This window comes from Eurosta solidaginis, chromosome 3, assembly GCF_040869045.1.
Source record: "Eurosta solidaginis isolate ZX-2024a chromosome 3, ASM4086904v1, whole genome shotgun sequence".
Taxonomy (NCBI): Eukaryota; Metazoa; Arthropoda; class Insecta; order Diptera; family Tephritidae; genus Eurosta; species Eurosta solidaginis.
In genome coordinates, this window is record NC_090321.1 from 113,517,414 (window position 1) to 113,543,164 (window position 25,751).

Genomic DNA, 25,751 nt, shown 5'->3' on the forward strand with positions numbered 1-25,751 from the left:
TTTTTTTTAAATTCAGGAGAGTCTTTAGTTGTTCCATGTGCAAATTTTAAGCCGACTTTCAAAAGCAACGAATATTGATAATGATTTTTTGCCTGGGCCTGAGGAGACAATAAAAACATCAAACAAAAATGTATGTTTACATGAATCCGAAATCGAAAAGCTTTCGTGGTGACACTGATGAAGGTTCATCTTCAAAAAGTCTTCCAACGATACTACCAACTCTGCATCAAAATCCAGATTATTTAAACGACTTCGATATCGGTACCGTGAATAATGAGTTTTTGCGATCTGAAGAAGTCAACGAAATAATTCGTCGAGATCATCAAAAATGCCCTGTTATTTTTCCACGTGATTGTTATGATGAGGCATTTCCTACCTCGTTGTTAAACAGAATCTTGCCAAATGGAGAGAAAGTGGAGCGTGACTGGTTAGTGTGGAGTGCCAGTAGCAATGCTTTTTATTGCCTACCATGTCGTCTGTTAAAGGCCAATTAATGGTGACTTATCCATAACCAGATAAAACAGCTGATCAAACTAATCAATGTAATCGATTAATGGTACCATACCATAACGCTAACGCCATAACCATACCATAGCCAACCAATTGGTTTTTGGTTTTTCGCCATATCCATAACCTAAAAATATTTGGGTTGGAGAATTTATTAACTTTTTGTAGACTTTATTTATTATTTTGGATACGTTTTGACTAAGATACTTATTTTTTGTGGTATAGGTTTATAATTTTTTGCGTTTTCTTCATTTTTATGAAATTTTCACAATTTTTTGGTAAAGGCACCAATAACTGATGCGAATTTGATATGGATAAGTAAAAATATGGTTACGACTATGGCGTTAGGGTTTAGGAAGTTTACCTGGCCCTTTAAGCACCAATACTTTAAATCGACCTAAAATGTGTTGTCCTGGCGGATATTCGAAATTCCATGTATGGAAGACTGCCAGCACACGAAAATATTCAAGATCACATTAAATGTTATATGCAATGGCGATCTTTACAAAATCTAATTCAAAAGGAGGCTATAATTGATACACTTATCAATGAACAGCTAATCACTGAAATTCAAAAGTGGAAAGAAATTTTATATAGAATTTTGGACACTATTTTATTTTTGGGTGAAAGATGCCTAGCTTTCAAAGGCGAAAGTATAATATCTTGGTGAACGAAACAATGGACATTTTTTGGGCATCTAAGATCTCATAAACCATTATGATCCGATACCTAGAGATCATTTGGAGAAGTTAGGATTTCACAACAGCAGCACAAACGTTTACAATTTCACTATCTTTCCCCAGACATTCAGAACGAGTTTATAGAAATTTGTGCAAAGCACGTGAGGGAAACTATATTAGTTCAAGGCAAGAAAGCCAAGTATTTTGCTATTATCGTTGATGCTATCTATGTCTGATGCTAGTCACGTTCATGCCTTCTGCAACCCACAGCCTCAATTTATGTGGTGTTGATGCTGCAGAATGTTGTACGGCTGCTATTACTTTCTTCGGAGTTATAAAAAAATGTTTTACTACTTTCAGCATCAGTCCACAACGAAAATGTACCAAGCTCTCTTCACAGTCTTTCAGACACTAGGTGGTCGGCTAGAATTGAGGCAATCAGACCATTCGCAAACCATGTTCCAGGATTAACACAAGCACTAAACGCATTACTTAAGCTAAATTTGACTGCACAAGCATACGGAGATATTACCGGAATTCTCAAGCACATCAACAAGTTCGAATGTATCTTGCTGTCCTCAATTTGGTTTAATTTACTGACTACCATTAATGAAAGAAACGTCGTACTCCAAGCTAGAGACGCAGCCAATGATGTTGAGGTCCGACTTCTGGTTCCCCCCATAAATTCAGAAAACAAAAATATGGAAACACATTTTTTCAGAAAACATTAGTCAGAACCCTTTTTTCAGAAAGTCAAAATTAAGAAGTCAAAATTCAGAAAGTAATCAGACAGCAAAAAAAAACATTAAATTTTGCGCAAACTTGAATTTTGCCTTCTGAAATTTTTTTCAGCTTGGAACACAGCAACGCCGAAAGATGGCGTCATATCCAATTATGGAAACTGGGTGAAGTCCGTAAAAATAATTCTAACGAAAGGTGGCACAAAATCATTCGAAGTGCGTTTGGGACACACGCTAACATATTTAATTTAATAAATAAAATAAAAATCAAACATGCAATAACAGTAAAAAAAAAACTGCAGTAATTTTCAGCTGGAGGCAAGCCATCGCAAGATAAAATATAAAGACTTCGTTTTTTTAACATTGTAAATTTATTTGAAAAATATAAACGCGAAAAGATTTAATTAATTACATGCTTGCTATTGCACATAATTTAAAATTTTAGATTTTACTACTTTTCCTTTATACATAATTCCTTCCAAATAAATAAACATTTCGGAATTTTGAGAAAAATTTAATGTTTTTTCTGTCGTCTGATCACTTTATGAAATTTGACTTCTGCAGTTTCACTTCTGAGTTTTGACCTCTGAAATTTGTCTTTCTGAAAAAAGGGTTCTGACTAATGTTTTCTGAAAATGTGTTTCTGAATTTTTGTTTTCTGAATTTATGGGGGGCACCCCGACATCTAGATGCCTTATTAGCTGATTTGAAGTTGATCACGAGCCAATGGGAAACAATTTTAAAAGAATGCAAAACAGTTGCTATTCAATTGAACATCTCGCCAAAGTTTCCGGACATTCGAATGAGAAAACCCAAAAAACGTTTTGAAGATAATGGAAATGAGATGATTACCAATGATCCAGAGTCTGATTCTAAAAACAATGCATTCTTGCTGATCGTTGATTCAGTAATCACTGGCATTACTGAACGATTTGCAGCTATGAGAAATTTGAGCTAGACGTTTTCCTTTTTGTGGCAATTTGAAGACATGGATGAAACTACGGTTCGGGCAAGTGCAGCAAAATTTGTCGAAAAATACAAGTCGGTCGTTTCTCAAAGCTTAGATTGCGAAATAATTCACTTGAAGCACATTTACGAAGCAAATTTTGATAAAGGTCTGTCACCATTGGCATTGCTAAATGTCATCTATGTTCAAAATCTGTATATAATTTTCCCCAACATTTGTGTTGCTTTACGTATCTTTTGCACTCTACCTGTCGCTGTAGCTAGTGCAGAACGTTCTTTCAGCGTCCTTGCAAGAATCAACAACTTTCGTAGATCGTGATCATCTCAAGGCCGAATTTCGGGACTTGCCACGATTTGTGTTGAATCCGGCTTGGAAAGATAGTTAAATTTTGATATTATTATAAAAAATTTTGCAGCGCAAAATGCAAGAAAAGCCGCTCTTTGATATCCGAACCTTCTATGTTGAATAATTAAAATTTATAATCATAATTATATTTATCAGAAATGTACTAAAATGTTACAAAATAACTAGAAAAGATTATTTAAAACAATACGTGGCTGTTAAAAGAGAATTTTATTTCTACGTTACAATAAAACAGTATAAATAGAAAATATTCTGTGTTATTTTATTTTCAGCTTTTAGTCCAAAAATCATTTGGTGATGTTGGAAAAATTTTTTTGATGTATCCATCAATAATGATTCATGACTGAGCCGTCATTAATTCAAATTAAACAAATGTATTAGTGGATTTTTTATAGAGGGCCCGGATTTTCTCTCTACGGCCCTGTGTGTATAGCTGGTAAACAAGCATCAAGTTCACGAAATTACTAGACCTTAGGAGAAATGGGTGAACGAGGAAACCGAAGAGTATAAAAGCGGCACAAGCTGAGGCATGACTAATCAGTTTGATTTCAGCACGCTATTGGTTGCGAAGTATAAGTGTTATTGTGAAGTTCTTTCAAAGTAGCCTAATAAAGACCATCTTGCATTATTGAATATTGGAGTTATTTATTCAACAACTTAGCGATACGAACGTTACCAAGATGTTGGAAATAAGCGTAATTTCACTAAATTCGTTACAATATTTTACAAAGCTGTATTTAATAAGCTCAACAGATTTTTGTATCGGCGGTATATTCATAATGTTGAAAACAGTGTTAAATGTAACCCTAAATTTTTTTGGAGTTATATTAACTCGAAAAAGAATTGTTCGGATATACCGACATCGGTTCACCTTAGAGATGTTTTGGCCAACTCAATTTCGGAAGCGGCTGACTTATACGATGAATTATTTTCCTCGAATTTCGTTACGGATAATAATAATGGGGCTTCGTCTGATTATCTGCCGATTTTAGATACGTCCATCGATTTCGGTAAGCTCGGTTTGACTGATTTGGACATAGCTAATGGTATTGAACAGCTAAAGATGTCAGCCACTACTGACGCAGATGTCCTCTCAGCTGCCCTCTTGAAAAATTGTTCATCTTTGATTGTACCTTTAAGGCACATATTCATTATGTCAATATCTGTCGGAGTTTTTATTGATGCATGGAAATTGACTTTTATTACGCCTATTTTTAAAGGTGGTAATAAAAATGATATCGGAAATTATAGGCCGATCTCCAAACTTACCACAGTGTCAAAGCTATTTGAGTGCGTAGTTAATAATAAAACTTACTTCTCCGTGAAACATCTACTATGTCCTCAGCAGCACGGGTACGTTGCGGGTAGATCTACCATAATTAATTTGGCTCTTGTTACGGAAGACTTTTTGGAGTGCTTTCAAAAGGGCTACCAAATCGACGTACAGTGGCATTTTTGCATGATTTAGCCGCGAAAAATGAATAACTCACTGAAAAAATTTCATTCAAACCAAGTGTATATGTTTGTATGCCTTACCCCCCTTCAGCGAGGATTGGCGAAGGGGGTGGGGGATTTGAGGGGCTGGACCCCCTCCAAAAATTTTGAATTTACCCAAAAAAAAAACTTTCTTATAGCCTTTTCTTGTTCTTTTGTTCACAACTGAACATACCTATATTTAAATTTCTTATCTTCTTCAAACCATGAAGCAAACTTTCCAATAAAATTAGCTTTGGTGTAATTCACTTGAATCCATATCATACGAAACTTTGATAAAGAATTCGAACTTCACTGCAGCATTCATCATACAATCCCTCGTCTATATTTACTCCCTACCTAAAACAGTACACACGTAGTCTAAAACGGCTTTATCTTTTTGCTTTTGGCCACGTTCTGCAACCCACACCTCATACAACTCCCACTTTGTTATCGTCATTACATCAAAACGGGAATACGGGATTGAAGAATCATTTGTAACAATATTTAATTATAGTAGAAATACAAAAACTATCGTGGTTCAGCGTGGCTCAAACTTTTGGTAGGCTTTTCTTTTCACGGTTTTATATATTTTCAGCACAAAAATAATAAACATTAAAAAACTCATAATTTCGTAAAAAATACTCGACCAAAAAACTTTTGAACACTTGCAAAATAATATAATTACGTATAGATTTTAAATAACCAAAAAATATTTTAGCTTTTGTTTCACCATAAAGTTTTATTTAATTTTAAACCACGCGTTATTTCACTTCTGTAAATTGCACTACTTAGTGTGTCATCAACAACTTACAGTTTGACAGAAGATTATTCATTGAAGAACAATAATTATAAGAAATGATAATTACCGTTATATACTGTGGACATTTTAAAAACAAACTGAATTCAAATTAAAAAAAAATGACTTGAAAAATTTTACCAAGCAAAAATGCCACTCTGCGCCGCGGTCTATACCTATTTTTCTAAGGCTTTCGGTAGGGTATCGCATCGAATACTGTTGGCAAAACTTGAATGCCAGGGCTTTCACTCTGAGTTTTTGAAGTGGATCTCTTCTTACTTAGAGAACAGAAATTGTGTCGTTCGGCTATATAATGTGTCGTCTTTTCCATTCGCAGCAACTTCTGGTGTCCCCCATGGCAGCGTTTTAGAACCACTACTATATGTCATATTTATTAACGACATATGTCTTATTTTATAACGACATATCAAAGAGTACGTCCAAAATCGTGAAGGAATGGCTTCGGAGGGAAATTTCTTATTGATACAGCGGCCAGCGCAAAGTCTCGATCTCAATCCGATTGAGAATTTGTGGCCCATTGTGAAAAGGCAGGCTAGTAAAATACCGATTGTGTAAGCTTTGGTGATTCGGCCGGCGAATAGTTTTTTTTTTTGCTATTATATTATTTGCTATTTAAGTGGACTGTGTGTTATTTTAGAGAGGGAGGCCACTATGCACCTGTTGCACCTTGTATTTATTCTTTGGGGCGAGTACTGGGGGCTCCAAGGTATTGCTGCGGGTTGAGCCACCTTGTTTTGCTTTGAAAACCCCCGCCTTGGGATAAAAATTTTTAACTACCTATGTCTTTAGAATATTTCACTAACCAGTTGAGAGTTACAAGCACACTCACTGGCTAATGAAACAAACGAACGAAAAATGTACATAGTTTAAGTCACTTAAACACCGACCAATCACTACAAATCTGTAAGAGTTTAGCAGCGGGTACAGAGGGAATGGAATGGTATTTCGAATGAAATAATACAGAATTTGGTGGAAAGTATGCCAAACCGTGTACAAAGTGTCATACGCATTAAAGGGCAAAGGATCAAATAATAAACATTGGCCCTAACCTGAAATTTTCTCGAAGGTGCAAAATTGAGTACATACGAGTTGTTTTGATTTTACTTTTTTTTAAGTAGAATTACTTGTTTTCTATTTTGCGTAATGGACCGTTTTGTTAAGAATTTATCTAAATAAAATAAGAGGAAAACATTTTTTTTTTTCTTTGTAACGTTCATTCTTATGCAGTACTTAATGCACGGCGCACAAACTTTTACTCCTTTGTGCTCCCCACTTTACATATATGTACATAGGTACCTGGGTCTAGTAAATACCACTTTTATTGTATTCCGATGTAAGCAAAGAAGAGAACGACATTTGATGATTTTTTTTTTTAGCTGGACCAAAAATAAAGAAAGTGAATGATGTATCGTGCTTCGCTGGTGAAACCGTTAAAGTGGAGATGGAAATCGAAGGTTTTCCAAAACCTCTTATTAATATAACTAATAACGGCAAAGATATTACACATAATAAAAACGTGAATGTTACTACTACACTAATCGGAAAAAGTACTGAAAATGTTGTATTAGAAATTTCTAATATAGAATTGCATCAAAGTGGAAACTATTCGATTCGAGCTACGAACGATTTAAGCCAATCATCGGAATACTGGGAATGTGTTGTTAAATCGAAGCCAATTATTAAAAAACATTTAGAAGAAGAATATATATACGGGGAGAAGGAGACTGTCATAATGAGTGTTAAAATAGATGCATTTCCAGAAGCTAAAGTACGATGGTATCAAGATGGCAATGAAATAAATGTTAATAACATAAAATATTCCACTTCGGTCGATGGAAATGAATACACACTTAAGATAAAGGAAGTAACACGTGTTGATTCGGGAAATTATTCAGTCAAAGCTGAAAATGAATATGGCTCGGCATCAAGTGAAACAAAACTATTGATTAAATGTATTCCAGAACTTACCAAAAAGCTATCTAACATTACAATCACTGAAGGCGATTGTAATGTGGAGCTAGAAGTTCAAATTAACGCTTATCCCCCACCTAAAATTCAATGGTACATCGATGGGATAGAAATCGATGAGAAACGAAAAGACTTTCGTCGCATAGAGGAGAATAACGTATATAAGTTGGTACTTAAAGAAGTTATCACTTCCATGGATGGCACATACTGCTGCAGAATTATGAATGATTATGGCAAACTAGAGAACGAATGCGTTGTAACTGTGAACTGTAACTATGAAATATATAATTTAAGATTGAATGACAACTACAAAATATGCACATTTATAGGTAAACCAAAAATTAGAAAGCCTTTGAAGGATACTGAAGTTCAAGTGAACGGTACACTGACTTTAGAAACGGATATTTACGCAGTACCTGAGCCAACGGTTAAGTGGTAAGAAAGCATGATTAAAGTTATCAACTTCTCTTATTATGATTTTTTACATACTCTTACCGCGCTTTCGTTGTCAGTGCGTAACAACAAAGAATGGAGCTTGATCTCGAAGATGCAAGCACGGTATTAAACATAAATAAAAGGTAGATAAAATTACTTTTAAGTACTTCCTTTATATAAATCGGCCACAAGAAACAAAAATGTCTCTTTGAACAAAGACATAGTCTCATTGAAGTTTAATATTCAAGTTATAGCATAACCACTGTAAAACTTTTTATGAGGAATAAATATATATCGCACTTCACCTTTATATTTGTGTTCCTCATAAAAAGTTTTACAGTGGTTATGCTAAAACTTGAATATCCAAGTTCAAAAAGATTATGTCGTTGTTTAAAGAGACGTATTTTGTTTCTTCTGGTCCATTTTTATAAAGAAATTACTTTACAAAATTTTATCTTCCTTTTTTTCCTTTTGTTGCATTGTCTTGGTCCCCATCGGAACTTCCCGATGAGCTAAAGACCTGAAATTTAAAACGTGGTTGACAGGGTTCAATGGCAGTTGAAAATTTGTGACAAAAAATGTCACTAGGTGTTGCACGGATCTTCTGAAAAATCGTACTGGTCGAATGGAATTTGCGATACATTTTTGAGGGACTTCCTTGAAAACTTAATACTAGGTATTTAGTCGAGAACCCGATGATAATGCATTATGTAAAGTGAAAAATTCCGATAGGAGGCGCCCGTTGCGAAATATGTAAAAAATTTGCGATCAAGTTTTAAGGAACTTCTCATTGAGGTAAAAAATTGCAACCTCACATATACATATCGTTAGCTTAATGTGAAAATGTACTAAGTCACTTTTTTTGAAAAATGGTATTTTAATGCAGTTTTAAAACGGAATTCAAAATACATCGATCATAAAAAAAAATATTTAAATTTTTCATTTTTACGTGCTGTGGGCAATGATGTGTAAATGTGCTAAGTCGTCAGCTTTTAAAAAACATGTGCTAAGTCAACCTGTCAGTAATACCAATCTGAATTACTAGTCATTTCTTTGTGCGCGCATTTTATTTATTTATTTAATTCATTCAGTTTAAAAGTACATGCTTTGTTTTTGTTGTGTTAATGATAAAGACACTCCCCGAAGGCTTTGGGGAGTGTTACCGATTTTGATGGCCCTTTGCCGGATATAGATGCGGTACGTTCCGGTAACAAAGCACTATTAAAGTACTACTAGCTCGACCATTTCGGGAACGATTAATATGACCACATTAAACCTCCTAGGCCATCCCGCCCTCCCCACCCCCTAGTTCCATGAGGAACTTGGGGTCGCTAGAGCCTCGGCCGTCCCTGAAACAGTATTCGCCATGGTTAGGTGAGTTGACAATTGGGTTGGAGAAGCTATATATTGTGCTGGAAACCCCTTGAGAGGGTTGCGTACACAACCCCTTGAGAATGGATTTACCCAATTGAGACATGTCTTTGGTGTATGATAAATGCTTTGCGCTGACTATAATATACTTCAATTCTTATTCGATAAATAATCTATTATGCCGAAGATCACGCAGTGGAATATATGGAATGAATAAAGTAGATAAATCAGAGCAATTCGGGCTAAAGTTTACTACATAATAGGCAAGCATGAGTGAGATAAAAGTTCTTCTGTCATGCAAAGCCTTAAGAACAAGCAATTTGTGACTGCTGGGAGGCCGTCTGGCCATGAAGCATACGTAAAGCGATTTTGTAAAAATTTTTGGAAATTTCTCAATTTTATAGGAGTTAGATTTATAGAAAGGATTCCATATTATTGAGCAATATTCAATAACACTTCTGACCAAAGATATATAAAGTGCCTTTAACGTCATAGGGTCCTTAAAGTCGCTGCTGGTATTTCGTCTACTGAACCCAACCATTGCAACAAATTTTGAAACAACGAAATCAATGTGACTAGAAAAAGAGAGTTTGGCGTCAAAAATTACACCCAAGTCTTTACTCTCTTGACAACGATTAAAGAGATTTAGCATTTAGTTTGTAGATAAAGTATGTGGCAGTTGTCTTTATTGAATAAGACACAACACAGCATTTGTTTGAATTTAAAAATAATTTATTTTCTGCGCACCATCCGGCAAAAGAGTCCAGATCAGAAACGTTAGAAACAAAATAAATAAATAAATAAAAGTAAGGAGCGATAAACTCCGAAGAGATGTTAGGCCGAGCTTCTCTTCCAATTTACGTTGTGCTCTTTTTTTGAATTTTTGCTACAAATTGGCGGGACGGGACCTACTTGTTTTATGCCGACTCCGAACGGCATCTGCGAGGCAGATGAGTTTTCACTGAGAGCTTTTCATGGCAGAAATACTCCTGGAGCGCTTGCCAAACACTGCCGAGGGGCGACCCCGCTTAGAAAACCTTTCTTCTAATTGAAAAATCTTATTCCTAAAATTTTGATGTTGCTTTGCCCGGGGTGTGAACCCAGGGCATTCGGTGTGGTAGGCGGTGGCCGCCAATAATTAGAAATAGTTTGACAAATAAATAGTATTTTTTGTGAAATATATAGTTATAGTGTAATATTTCAATCATTAAAGGGGAGGAGTGATGGGGAAACATATTGAGTAAAAAGTGCTAAGTCAGGAGAAAAAATTTGTTTTGAGTGAGGAAATTGTGATAAGTCATAAAATAGCTGCTGGGTTGGCATACATGATTTTTATTTATCTTTTTAAAGCTTCTACACTCAAAAGTATTGCAACTAAGGTATCCTCATTCACAGTTTTGAAAAAAAAGGTTATTTCAAAAATTATTTAGTTTTTTTCGTCTTCTCTAAAATTCGTAAAAAGTGACATTTTCACATTAAGCTAACGATATAACTAACTATGTATTTGTGAGGAAGCAATTTTTACCTCAATGAGAAATTCCTTAAAATTATTGATGCGTTGTTAACGGGTGTTCAACTACGCACAAGGTTTTAAAATTGGAGCTCAGTATAGGTCAAAAACTGATCGCAAGATTCCATCCTATCAGTAAGATTTACCCAAATACTACGACCCGTGCGCTACCTAGCAGAAATTTTTTCTCATTTTACTATATGTAAGATTTTAGGCTTCTATAAAAAGCTATTTAAAAATCGATCGCAAAATTCCAATACTCTAAACTGATTTTCTAAATATCTTGGTCCCTGCCTGAATAATATTTTATTTTAAATATTACAACAAAATTGAGCCCTAAGTTTCAGGATCCTAGGATATCGGGAAGTTACCTTAACCCCGATTCCAAAAATATAAATCTCGTATGAACTTTTCAGCACTTATTTCTCCTTTTGTTGCATTGTCAAGGAAAACCGACTTAAATTTCTTTGGACTGATTGGCGTCAGTTAACTCAAAGAAGCGACTAGCGCGCCTTGTTGAGCGGACATAACCGTTTAAACTGTTTAGCGGCAATTAAGTAAGTAGTGATGTTGATGGTTAAGAATGCATACATCTATTGAGAAATACTCTTTCGTTAAAAATCTTAAAATCTTCGTTGAAATTCTAAAACAAAAGTTTTATTTTCTGGTATGTATGCATGTACATGTATGCTAATGATTGTGTGCTAAGGAGATATAATATATCTGTATATAAGTTAGCACCCAACAGTAACTATGCAAACAGCAACCCAACAGTAACCAAAGATTATCGAAAAGTAAGATGTTGCAGGGACAAAAATCGTGTGAAGCAAGCTTCACAAAATTCTAGTAGGTCACATTCACCACTTACCACAGCAGAATTTGTTAGACTATGTAGCGCTCATGTCAAATATACCGTACAGGGCTATTCGAGTATCGAATTTTCTTCTACATAAGGTGATATGGCTACAATAGAAGAAGTATTGTAGGCGTTACATTAAATACCTACATACTTTTTGCATAAATCATAGCGGGATAATCAGGCGATTTTTGGAGAACAAAGAAAAAAAAAATGTTCTTAAAGTACCCGTGGCGCTACATTTTGCAGTCGGTCACTTTAGTTCGGCTTAAAATACTATAGTTTTTTTTCGTCGGGATTTGATGTAAGGCATTTAATTCTAAATTAAATATTACTTAATTCGTCAATAGTTAAGTCATCAGAAGTTAGTTCGTAAACCGTAATTTGTTAATAGTTATTTGATACCTACTTAATTCGTGAATATTTAATACGAAAAGGCAACAGTCATAAATTCCTAGTTCACCACTTACTTAATTCGTTAAAACCCAATTGGCGCATACTTAACTTGTAATCACCAAATTAATTCATATTTATTCCGTATATATACCGAAATAGCTCATTCCTATTGTGGAAATGCTTAATTCATTAATTCGTAATCTATTTAACTATGGCTAATTCGCGCGTACCTAATTCGCTAATACCTAATTCGCAATTACCTAATTCACCCATTCGTAATTCAATTTCTTATAGTTAATTCGCTCATCCCTAATTGGAAAACACCAGAGTTATTTATTAATTATTTATCATTATACCTGATATATCTTTACTTAGTTCAATAATACGTAATACATATGTACTTAATTCATGAGTACCGACTTTATACTTAATGAATAAATATCTAATTCATGTTTACCTAATTCGGGAATATTTAGTTAACCTTACAGAATTCATCTAAACCTTAGTCATACTCACGTAATTCGAGAATATTTAATTCATATTTAATTAGTTCGTGAATGTCTAATTAATGTTTGCGCTAGTAATAAATACCTAATTCATACTTATATAATTTAGGAATTCATACTTACTTAACTTAGGAATACATATTTCATACTTAATTCCTAAATACATAATTCACAAAATACCTAATTCGCTAATAATAAACCTTTTGGCAATGAATACATATAAGTAGTTTTTTATTAGTAATTAGAGCACAGAAAGCATATTCAAGTAGCGTGATCGTGAAGTCACCTATGCCGACTATTATTTCAAATTCTTCTATGCCTACCAATTGTTTATGGATTAACATTGCACTAAGCTGGAACAATAGCAGTAAATACCGCTAGTCCTAGTTCAACATTAGTTCAAGGTTAGCAAGACTTTTTGGAGCTGAGCTTGATGCTGACTTGAGGAGGAAAAGTCAGTCTTTTGTCGGCAATTGAAAAGAAAACGTCTTGGATATCTTGGCGAGAAAATATTTAAAAACGATTTATTAAAGAATAAAAGCTAAAATGTGAAGTATAGTGACTGTTTGCACTAAGTTAGTATAAACTAACAAAAACTTCAAACGATTTTACGTTGCACTAAAATAAAATAATAAGTGCATCAGTTAAAACCATAAATATGCAAAACGAAGGTGAAGTGACTTAGAGTGCCAACCTAGGCGAATTTTCTTAAAGGCGTAGACAACTGTAGAGATCCGCGCTTAACGTCGTATTCACAAAACCATGTTCCTGAGGCCTACCGTGAAGATCCCGAAATCCATAGTGCCAGTGTTTCAGTGGTGAAGCACTTATTTTGATTTTTTTAATTATAATATCGAAAATCTTTGTTGAAATTTAAAATTTTGCAAAATGTTGCTAAGTGCAATTTCTAAAGTCTTGCAATCGGTCAAGGTATTCAGAAAAATAAGCAGTACGAAAGACATGAATCGCTTTAGTTAATCGGAGTATAAATTTCTTTCGAATTGTTGAAGACAAAGTTAGAAAGTATAAATCATTTTTCAAAATAAGAATTAAAATATATAAAGTACAAAACAATCTTAAGAAGCCCTTAATCCTATTATGTTTTATTGAGTTCTAAATATAATCATGAAGGAAACAATACGCAGGGCAAGCATAAATGTTAGCTAAATAAAAATAAATAATAAATAAATAATTAATAGAAAAAAAATTTAAAATAGAAATGTAGAGACAACTAAATAACTATATCTAGTAAAATATACCTAAAATATAAAAAAAAAACAAAACAAAAAGAATTGTATTGAAGTTTCAAAATGTTTAAATGTTAGAATTCAGAAGGAAAAGAGCAATGTAAAATATTCGCAATATTTCATTGCAAAGTGTTCGAGGCTTATTGCCTTCTGTGCTTTTGGGCATGCCTATGAGTGTGTGTGTTTGAAAAAGGTAACTTGTTGACCGACGTAATTATGAAAAGAAATCACATATAAGTTGTTCCGATAGTAGTAGTCGAACCTGCTCGACCCTGATTACCTTTTTAATGATTCCGAACTAGTTGTTCTTGTGCAACCTAGTTCACTTGTTATTTCTTTGAAGGCATCATCTACAACGTCGTCGTCGCTGGGCCCTCCGTCGCATCGATGGAATAGCTGAATGCAAGTAAGTAATCTATCCTAATCTTCCAACTAAGAAAAATTGCCAAAATATGTATTTGGATCGAACATACTGATGTTACGTAAACGTAGTAAGGTTTATGACTTACATACCGAGATAAAATGTTCGATCGACATACATACAGGCTTTCGAAAATAATGTTGCTTGATTCTTTTTAAAATTTGATTTTGATGTAGTTTTTTTTTGCACAATTAACTAAAGTTACTTAGACCTTTATAGCGTTGAATTCGGAAAAGAAAAATTGCGAATATTAAATATTAGGCTAATAGTGGTTTTTTTTGGATACTTGCGAATTGCTGAAATTAAATTCCTAAACATTCACAAAGCGGATGCTAATTTTTTAAGTATTCTGATGTAGGCGTAGGACTTAAACTTTAGTTTAGATTTGGATTGAATAAAATGTAAAAACTTGAATATTGAAATGAACGACTAATCTTTTCTTGGTCGATGACGAAATGTAAGTATATTATAAGCTGAAATGACGTAAGTATAAATAGGGTTAACCTAAACGAATATCTCTCCCAGGTTAACAGGTTGGGTGGGTATAGACAGGGGGGATTTTTCCACCTTTTTTTTCTCCCCTCGGCATTTGCTTTCGCAAACTACTCCATGAACCCAGATTTTCAAGACAGTTAATCGCAGGCTGTTTTTGTTTTAGATTTTTTTTGTTTGTTTGTTTGGCTGCAGTTTGCATTTCGCTGGTTTCGTTTTGGTTTTGATTTTTTTTGGTTATCGGCATACAATTTAAACCTTTTTGTACGACTTCGCTGCGCAAGGATGAAGCAAACCCACTCCCATTTTCTCTGAGCTAAGCTGAAGCAGAGCTAGGTGTGCCACCCCGCTTCAATCCGAACGCACCTTCGTAGGTTTTTCTAGTTTAAGCAGCAGTGTGAGGAGAAGTTCGTTACAGAAAAGAAATGGCGCCCAACGTGGGGCCGGAAGATCTAGAAGCCCCTCAAGATTGGACCAGAATACCTTCGAAGCCCGATCAACGAGAAAGGCTCGAGAAATTTCTAGGCTCAATTAATGTAGAATGTAGTAAGCAGAGGCTTAGAAGCGTGTTATATTGACTCGCTAAGATTATCGCTCATTGAAGACTAAATTTCTTTGAATTTAAATTTTGCTGTTGCGTTAACAGTTAGGAGGCTTAAAAGATGCAGGATTTGCAGAATTTCTGGATTATTTCGGAATCTGACCGCTAATTTTTCAATCTCTTATCACTGTTACTGCATCACTCGTACTTCGCTTTATTGTTTACTTGGAACAGTTAAGAAAGCTTGGATTCATAGCATATTGAGTTGCCTTGATTGCTAGCCACTAAATTATCTGCTTTTGGAAGCGATTAAAGCATTGGGATAATTTATAATTTTACCTTTTTGTTCATACATATTTTTTTGATTTGCCCGAAGTGGAGTTTTTGCTTTTGGTTTATATTAAAAGCATACCCTTGGCGCTATAGTCGAGAAATTACATTTTCAGATTAAATACCTTAGGAACTTTTTCTTCAGAAGTTTACCGGAGAAATACTAAGGAATTTCATTTCATTTCATAGTAGTAGTACAAATATGCCAGCATTTTTTTTTTTTGGAGTAAAGCTGTAAACGCAATGCCTAGCCGTCGCGTTTTTCATTGTGATTACAGCATAACGCGTTTGCAATTGTCGAAAAATTAAATAATACTTTCAGCTATTCATATACCCTACAGAGTAGTCGACCATTTTAATAAATGACAATTGATTAAAGTTTTTTTTTGTTATTGCACGTGTAACTTTACATTTTATTGCAGTTAAATACCGAATATATGTATATTACTATTTTTTGTGTGATCATATAAGTCAGAGGTTGGAGAAGCTCTGTAATTTGCTAGTGCCGATAGAATTTTCGTTTTCTTTTTTTTTACAATGCCCGTGACTCATAGTCCAGAGCGAGATGCCTCTAGAATAGAAGCAGAAAATATGAATAATTCAATTTGCGTGATTTGTAGCGAAGCTCTTCGAGCTGACGCTGATCGAGTTGAAACGGAATGTAAGCATCATTTCCATTCAACTTGTATTCGTACATGGCTAGAGAATAACTCCACATGTCCTGTATGTAGAGCCACATGCGAATGTTCTGATTCGAACGTAGCATCTGGAAATGCCGTTAATATACTTGAACAGACTAATCCCCAAACAGGCGCTATTCCGCGGAATAGGCCAAATACTCGGTGGCATGTACAAAGCCAACAACGGTTGACGACGTCTTCCGGTGTTCCAGCTCAGGCCAGCCCGAGGAGACAACGAAATTCCAATACTAACTCTAACAATATATCTGAGAATAGGGTGCAACATATTATACGCGAGTCCATGAATGATTTTCGTGGTCAAATCATGGCATCCATTACCAATGAAGTGCAAAATTTATTTCAAAATTTAAATATTAATAGGAACGTAGATAGAATCCCATCACCTACCAATGAACGTCGTGAGGAGCCACCAGTATGGCCACGCGATATTCCGTACGAGGAACGCCCTATAAATAGACCTTCTAACCCTAGCCGAGGAGAATCGTTGGGAACATCACGGATTTCTTTGGCTAATGAAAAACTATCGAATCTGTTAAGAAATTGGCAGATTAGGTTCAGTGGCTCCAACGATGCCATATCCATCGACCAATTTATCTATCGGATAAATACCCTTACATCTCTTCACTTGAATGGAAATTTTATCCTATTATGTCAGCATGTGCATTCCTTATTCGAGGGAAAAGCTCTGCAATGGTTTTGGCGGTATCGTCAAAACAGCGAGAATCTAGATTGGCTTGAGTTATGTGAGGCGATGCGACGCCAATTTAAAGATTTCTCTACCGACTCGGAAATTAAAGACGACATTAGGAAAAGGAAACAGAAGCCGAATGAGCTATTTGATGACTTTTTAGATAACATTATGAGCATGTGTGACAGATTAAGATATCCTATGAACGACTCCGATTTAGTGGAGACACTTATGCGAAATATAAAGCCTGACCTCCGACACGAGTTGCTACATCTGGACATACGCGATATCGTTACTTTGAGAAGAGAGGCTCGAAAGCATGAAAAATTCTTTCGTGACCTTAACAATACAGTACGGCGGCAGACACCAGTGCGTCGGCAGATATGCGAACTTTCCCATCACCCCAAAAGTGATGATAACAGCGGAGAAGATCACATTGATGACGCTAGGATGGATGTTGCAGCAATAGATTTTAGCCAAAGCAAATGTAGGAACTGTGACGAAGTAGGTCATCGATATCACGATTGTCTGAAGACACGGCGAATATTTTGTTATTGCTGTGGTGCCGCGGACACATACAAACCATCTTGTGCAAAATGCACGTCGGAAAACGCAAGGAGGGATGTTCGTCAAACAACCGGCGGACGTTCAACCCATCGACCTCGGAACTAAATTCCAGCTCAGTTAATGATGAATTCATTAGAGCCAAAATCCTACCGAAGGTTTCTTCGAAGGTACCGGACATGACATATACATATTTATCGTTAAATAAACCTTTAGATTCCGTTAACCCAGTTGCGTGCAGTTCACGCAGTATAGTAAATCCACTTTTTCGACCGTACCATATACGTTTGGCTGAATATAAGAGGGCGAGGGCTCGAATATTTTCAGGATTGTCGCACGCACTTCCAAAGTCAAGATCGAGTAAGCGTATGCATGACTTTTGGCAGCGCAAAAAGGACATGCGTAAGCATGTTATATCGTCAATTGTGGCTAATGGGTCGGATATTAGACCCTACGCTAACTTATCACTTTTTGGAATAAGCTATTTAGCATTGCTGGATAGCGGAGCCAATAAAAGTTGTATAGGGTCGCATTTAGCTAAAGAGATTTTAGATAATCCGGACATGAAGTATAGGAAATTCTCTGGACTAGTTAGAACTGCCGATGGGAAAAAGCAAAATGTAGCAGGGTCGATTAGCCTTAAAATATCATTTAATGATCAGCAGCATAATTTTGAATTTTTGATTGTACCCACTGTAGCAATTAATATTATCTGCGGCATAGATTTCTGGCAGACATTTGGTTTAAAAGTATCGGTATAAGCGACTTTATGCCAGTTTTCTGCAGAAGGAGAAGAAGAAGAAACGGAAGTAGTACAGCTTTCCTCGATGCAGAGACGTCAGTTAGCAGTAGCGATAGCCGCCTTCCCTTCGTTTGAGAAAGAAGGCCTAGGCACCACAAACCTGATTGAACATTCCATAGACACGGGAATATCTACCCCAGTGAAACAGAGGTATTACCCAATTTCACCAGCTATGGAGAAAATTCTCTGCAAAGAAATAGACCGCATGTTACAATTAGGCGTTATAGAGGAAGCTGAAGGATCACCATCGTCTTCACCAGGAGTATTAATCGTGAAGCCAGGGAAAGCCAGATTCTGTTTAGACTCCCGTAAACTAAATGAGTTAACGGTTAAAGATGCATATCCGATACCTAATATCGACGGACTTTTATCGAGGTTGCCTCCCGTACGAATCATTTCGAAGATTGACCTTAAGGATTTTTTGGCATATTCGTTTGTCACCAGAATCTAAGCCAAAAACTGCTTTCACTGTACCCAATCGACCGTTGTATCAGTTCACGCGTATGCCCTTTGGCCTATGCGACTCGCCGCAGACAATGTGCCGATTGATGGACAAAGTGATTCCATACCACGTTAAAATGCACGTTTTTGTGTATCTGGATGACCTGCTGGTCGTTTCGCAATCTTTCGAAGAACACGTTACTCATTTATTGGAAGTAGCCACCCAAATAAAGAAAGCTGGGCTAACAATAAACGTTAGTAATAGTAGTTTTGGGTTACGTAAAGTGAAATATTTGGGTTTTGTTGTAGGTAATGGTTCGCTCTCAGTCGATCCGGATAAGGTTGAAACGATCACCAATTATCCCGTGCCCAAAAGTGTACGCCACATGTCAGTTTTTAGGAATGACGGGGTGGTACCGACGCTTTATTTCCGACTATGCAAGTCTGACTTTTCCGCTTACAGAATTGCTGACAAAGAAAAACCGTTCAGATGGAGTACTGAGACTCAAAGTTCATTTGAAGCGGTAAAGGAGAAGCTTACTACAGCTCCATTTTTATTGCATCCCGATTACGCGAAGCCATTCATGCGTGCGACGCAAGCCAGTGCGGTGTTGGTGGTCTCTTGGCTCAATGTGATGAGAATGGAGATGAAAGGCCTATTGCCTTTATGTCAACTTTTCGATGGAACACAGAAAAGGGAGCGAAAATAAGGTAGCTGATGCACTATCGCGAATACACGAAGTTGACTCGATAAACATGGAAGCGTTAGATTTGGAAGTATTGCCAGAAATAGATTTGGATTCAGAATTATTCGAGGCTAGCGATTATAAGCAGTTACGAGATAAATTTTTACAGGCAGAATTACCGGACTATCGAGTAGTAGACAAATTTATCTACCATCGAACGTCGTTTGAAATTGAAGGCAGTTTACAACCCGACCCATGGAAACTTTTAGTACCTGAGGGACTTAGAAAGGATGCGATGTATAGTGCTCATAACACTCCCTCGGCAGCACATGGTGGAATAACCAAAAATCTAGAGCGTATAAGAAGAAATTTGTTTTGGCCGGGAATGGTTGTAGATGTGCGGAAATATGTTCTATCTTGCGAGTTATGCAAAACATCGAAAACGCCGGCACATGCCCTGCGCCCGCCAATGGGTCAGCTAGTAAGTAGCGAACGGCCATTCGAGCGTTTGTATGTCGATCTCATAGGACCCTTTCCTAGATCCAAAAAAGGTAATATTGGTATCCTCATAGTGTTAGACCATTTTTCGAAGTTTACCTTTTTGGAGCCGCTTAAAAAGTTTACATCGAACCTAATAATACAGGTTCTAAAGGAAAGTATATTTGATTGCTTTGGTGTGCCTGAAACTATAGTTTCGGATAATGGCAGTCAGTTTGTGAGCAAAGATTTTACATCATTTCTGACTAAGTATGGCGTTACCCACGTAAAAACAGCAGTTTATTCCCCACAAGCAAATGCTTCGGAGCGAGTAAACCGGTCGATAATAGAGGCTTTGCGATCATTCCTTCGAAAGGATCAGCGGGATTGGGATAGTTATATTAGTAGTATAAATAGCTCACTTCGGAATAGCTTGCATCATACTACAGGGAAATCACCCTATTTTATAGTTTTTGGACAGAATATGATGACTAATGGACACGATTACAAAGTGTTAAGGAACCTTGAAATTTTGAATGAAGCTACTGCGAAAATAGAACGCGAAGACGAATTCGCTATCCTTAGGGAAGATATTGCGAGAAGAATACAGTCTGCCTATGACAAAAATGCTCGTTCCTATAATCTTAGAACCCGATTACGTGATTTCAAACCGGGACAGTTAGTGGTAAGGAGAAATTTTGCACAAAGTAACTTGGTGCAGTTCTTCAATTCCAAACTAGCACCCAAAGGAGTCAAAGCAAAGGTCATCAAAAGGGTAGGAAATTCATATTACATGCTGGAAGATGTAGATGGCAAAGGCAAGGGAACTTACCATGCCAAGGATATTTGGTAACCGAATAATAGTCTTATATTATCGAAGATATTGAATTGCGGATAGTATTTGTTTTTGATAGTTGCAGTTGCTAACTTCCGCGTTGGCATCGTGTAGCATCTGTCCGGTTGGGGGGAATTTGTAGCGCCCATGTCAAATATACCCTACAGGGCTATTCGAGTATCGAATTTTCTTCTACATAAGGTGATATGGCTACAATAGAAGAAGTATTGTAGGCGTTACATTAAATACCTACATACTTTTTGCATAAACCATAGCGGGATAATCAGGCGATTTTTGGAGAACAAAGAAAAAAAAAAAATGTTCTTAAAGTACCCGTGGCGCTACATTTTGCAGTCGGTCACTTTAGTTCGGCTTAAAATACTATAGTTTTTTTTCGTCGGGATTTGATTTAAGGCATTTAATTCTAAATTAAATTTTACTTAATTCGTCAATAGTTAAGTCATCAGAAGTTAGTTCGTAAACCGTAATTTGTTAATAGTTATTTGATACCTACTTAATTCGTGAATATTTAATACGAAAAGGCAACAGTCATAAATACCTAGTTCACCACTTACTTAATTCGTTAAAACCCAATTGGAGCATACTTAACTTGTAATCACCAAATTAATTCATATTTATTCCGTATATATACCGAAATAGCTCATTCCTATTGTGGAAATGCTTAATTCATTAATTCGTAATCTATTTAACTATGGCTAATTCGCGCGTACCTAATTCGCTAATACCTAATTCGCAATTACCTAATTCACCCATTCGTAATTCAATTTCTTATAGTTAATTCGCTCATCCCTAATTGGAAAACACCAGAGTTATTTATTAATTATTTATCATTATACCTGATATATCTTTACTTAGTTCAATAATACGTAATACATATGTACTTAATTCATGAATACCGACTTTATACTTAATGAATAAATATCTAATTCATGTTTACCTAATTCGGGAATATTTAATTAACCTTACGGAATTCATCTAAACCTTAGTCATACTCACGTAATTCGAGAATACTTAATTCATATTTAATTAGTTCGTGAATGTCTAATTAATGTTTGCGCTAGTAATAAATACCTAATTCATACTTATATAATTTAGGAATTCATACTTACTTAACTTAGGAATACATATTTCATACTTAATTCCTAAATACATAATTCAGTTTTTTATTAGTAATTAGAGCACAGAAAGCATATTCAAGTAGCGTGATCGTGAAGTCACCTATGCCGACTATTATTTCAAATTCTTCTATGCCTACTAATTGTTTATGGATTAACATTGCACTAAGCTGGAACAATAGCAGTAAATACCGCTAGTCCTAGTTCAACATTAGTTCAAGGTTAGCAAGACTTTTTGGAGCTGAGCTTGATGCTGACTTGAGGAGGAAAAGTCAGTCTTTTGTCGGCAATTGAAATGAAAACGTCCTGGATATCTTGGCGAGAAAATATTTAAAAACGATTTATTAAAGAATAAAAGTTAAAATGTGAAGTATAGTGACTGTTTGCACTAAGTTAGTATAAACTAACAAAAACTTCAAACGATTTTACGTTGCACTAAAATAAAATAATAAGTGCATCAGTTAAAACCATAAATATGCAAAACGAAGGTGAAGTGACTTAGAGTGCCAACCTAGGCGAATTTTCTTAAAGGCGTAGACAACTGTAGAGATCCGCGCTTAACGTCGTATTCCCAAAACCATGTTCCTGAGGCCTACCGTGAAGATCCCGAAATCCATAGTGCCAGTGTTTCAGTGGTGAAGCACTTATTTTGATTTTTTTAATTATAATATCGAAAATCTTTGTTGAAATTTAAAATTTTGCAAATTGTTGCTAAGTGCAATTTCTAAAGTCTTGCAATCGGTCAAGGTATTCAGAAAAATAAGCAGTACGAAAGACATGAATCGCTTTAGTTAATCGGAGTATAAATTTCTTTCGAATTGTTGAAGACAAAGTTAGAAAGTATAAATCATTTTTCAAAATAAGAATTAAAATATATATATATATATATATATATATATATATATATATAAAGTACAAAACAATCTTAGGAAGCCCTTAATCCTATTATGTTTTAGGTATTGAGTTCTAAATATAATCATGAAGGAAACAATACGCAGGGCAAGCATAAATGTTAGCTAAATAAAAATAAATAATAAATAAATAATTAATAGAAAAAAAATTTTAAATAGAAATGTAGAGACAACTAAATAACTATATCTAGTAAAATATACCTAAAATATAAAAAAACAAAAACAAAACAAAAAGAATTGTATTGAAGTGTCAAAATGTTTAAATGTTAGAATTCAGAAGGAAAAGAGCAATGTAAAATATTCGCAATATTATTCGTAAAAACTCGCAATATTTCATTGCAAAGTGTTCGAGGCTTATTGCCTTCTGTACTTTTGGGCATGCCTATGAGTGTGTGTGTTTGAAAAAGGTAACTTGTTGACCGACGTAATTATGAAAAGAAATCACATATAAGTTGTTCCGATAGTACTAGTCGAACCTGCTCGACCCTGATTACCTTTTTAATGATTCCGAACTAGTTGTTCTTGTGCAACCTAGTTCACTTGTTATTTCTTTGAAGGCATCATCTACAACGTCGGCGTCGCTGGGCCCTCCGTCGCATCGATGGAATAGCTGAATGCAAGTAAGTAATCTATCATAATCTTCCAACTAAGAAAAATTGCCAAAATATGTATTTGGATCCAACATACTGATGTCACGTAAACGTAGTAAGGTTTATGACTTACATACCGAGATAAAATGTTCGATCGACATACATATAGGCTTTCGAAAATAATGTTGCTTGATTCTTTTTAAAATTTGATTTTGATGTAGTTTTTTTTGCACAATTAACTAAAATTACTTAGACCTTTTATAGCGTTGAATTCGGAAAAGAAAAATTGCGAATATTAATATTAGGCTAATAGTGGTTTTTTTTGGATACTTGCGAATTGCTGAAATTAAATTCCTAAACATTCACAAAGCGGATGCTAATTTTCTAAGTATTCTGATGTAGGCGTAGGACTTAAACTTTAGTTTAGATTTGGATTGAATAAAATGTAAAAACTTGAATATTGAAATGAACGACTAATCTTTTCTTGGTCGATGACGAAATGTAGGTATATTATAAGCTGAAATGACGTAAGTATAAATAGGGTTAACCTAAACGAATATCTCTCCCAGGTTAACAGGTTGGGTGGGTATAGACAGGGGGGATTTTTCCACCTTTTTTTTCTCCCCTCGGCATATGCTTTCGCAAACTACTCCATGAACCCAGATTTTCAAGACAGTTAATTGCAGGCTGTTTTTGTTTTAGATTTTTTTTGTTTGTTTGTTTGGCTGCAGTTTGCATTTCGCTGGTTTCGTTTTGGTTTTGATTTTTTGTGGTTATCGGCATACAATTTAAACCTTTTTGTACGACTTCGCTGCGCAAGGATGAAGCAAACCCACTCCCATTTTCCCTGAGCTAAGCTGAAGCAGAGCTAGGTGTGCCACCCCGCTTCAATCCGAACGCACCTTCGTAGGTTTTTCTAGTTTAAGCAGCAGTGTGAGGAGAAGTTCGTTACAACTACCACTGTCTGTATTTGTTATTTAACAATTATTTGTACACTATTTATTCAGCTAATGTGTTCAGAATTTTAACTTTTACTTTCTAAAACTCCAATCAGTGTATTTGTGCGCTTAAATTATGTTAAAAATTGTGTTAAAGTTTTGGTGTGGTGAAATTGACCTACTAGAATTTTGTGAAGCTCCGCTGCTTTCCACCGAAATTTGCGCGCGCAACATCTTTACTTTTCGATAATCTTTGCAGTAACTATGCAAACAGCAACAATAACAACAGGGTATCATAACAACAAGTAAGCCAGACGCTGAATCAGCAAGTGAACACCAAGCTGCTATCACTCTCACGGCAATGCAAAACTCGATTCTAATAATGAAAGCCGAGCATACCAGCAAACGGCAAATGCCAAGTCAGCATTATCACGGGCAGCAGCGTCGCGATTAGGAAAGTAGAGATAGGCATTCAGGTGCAGTCACCGAGAAGTTGTAAGTTAGTCATAGTTGCTCATCTAACCGGCTCTGACCTGTGTCAGGGAAATAAAATTGAAATATCAAAGTTAAAAACGTATTTCAATAATTTATATAAAGAAGGATGTACATAAGCTTGTATGAGCTTATGGACTCTGAAACTACTCTGCCGATTTTATTCAAATTTGCAGGAGAGCTTTATAGCAACCCGGATAGTGTTCCTCTTTTTTTTCCAAGAAGTGGGCCAGGGATCGATCTATTCGAACAAATTCTATTCACGGTTCGATTTGCCTGAAATTTGGTACTTCATAGATTAGTATTAACGATTAGAGCTTACTATTTCTCGAACATTTTCAAGAAGAGATTTCTCGCGAGTATCGGCTTCTCGCGAGATTCTGGAATCTCGAATTACTTGTGAAGCTCTCGAGCTTCTCGAGATACAATTTAGTCGATGCATTTGCCTTTTAAATTTAGGTTGAAAAGTATGCTCTAATTTTTCTTTTGTCCTACCTTATCGACAGTTTCCAGTGATACAGTGTGTTTCTCAGTTTAGGTAGTAATTGAGATAAACTCGTACACAGCCTTAATATATTTAAGTCCGATGGACAATAATATGTGTGGAAAACCTTATGAAGAGTTGTTGGAATAAAATTTACGGCCGACAGTTAAACATGGCGGCGGTTCGGTAATGGTAGGTTGTATATCCTCTGCTGGTACCGGAAATTAGTGCTTTATTAACGGCAATATGGAACACAAACAAAACCTTGCAATTATGAAGGTAAATTTGGTCCAAAGTGCTGAGAAGTTGGGAAGTAGGGACATTTTCCAGTACTACCTAGACAACGATCCCAAGCATAAGGCACTTGAGTCCGTCTATAGGTA

The 25,751-nt window shown here is 35.7% G+C and overlaps 1 protein-coding gene across 11 annotated transcripts in view; it reads left to right on the forward strand.

Annotated features, from left to right (window-relative positions):
* Nucleotides 1-25,751, forward strand: part of Obsc (Obscurin) — a 2,548,720-nt gene that overhangs the window by 1,292,107 nt on the left and 1,230,862 nt on the right. For all 11 annotated transcript variants that reach the window (XM_067772951.1, XM_067772955.1, XM_067772952.1 and 8 more), the window contains 2 exons: nucleotides 6,927-7,787; nucleotides 7,848-7,953. In XM_067772951.1, the coding sequence (XP_067629052.1) occupies nucleotides 6,927-7,787; nucleotides 7,848-7,953 (967 nt within the window). The remainder of the gene's footprint in view (nucleotides 1-6,926; nucleotides 7,788-7,847; nucleotides 7,954-25,751) is intronic.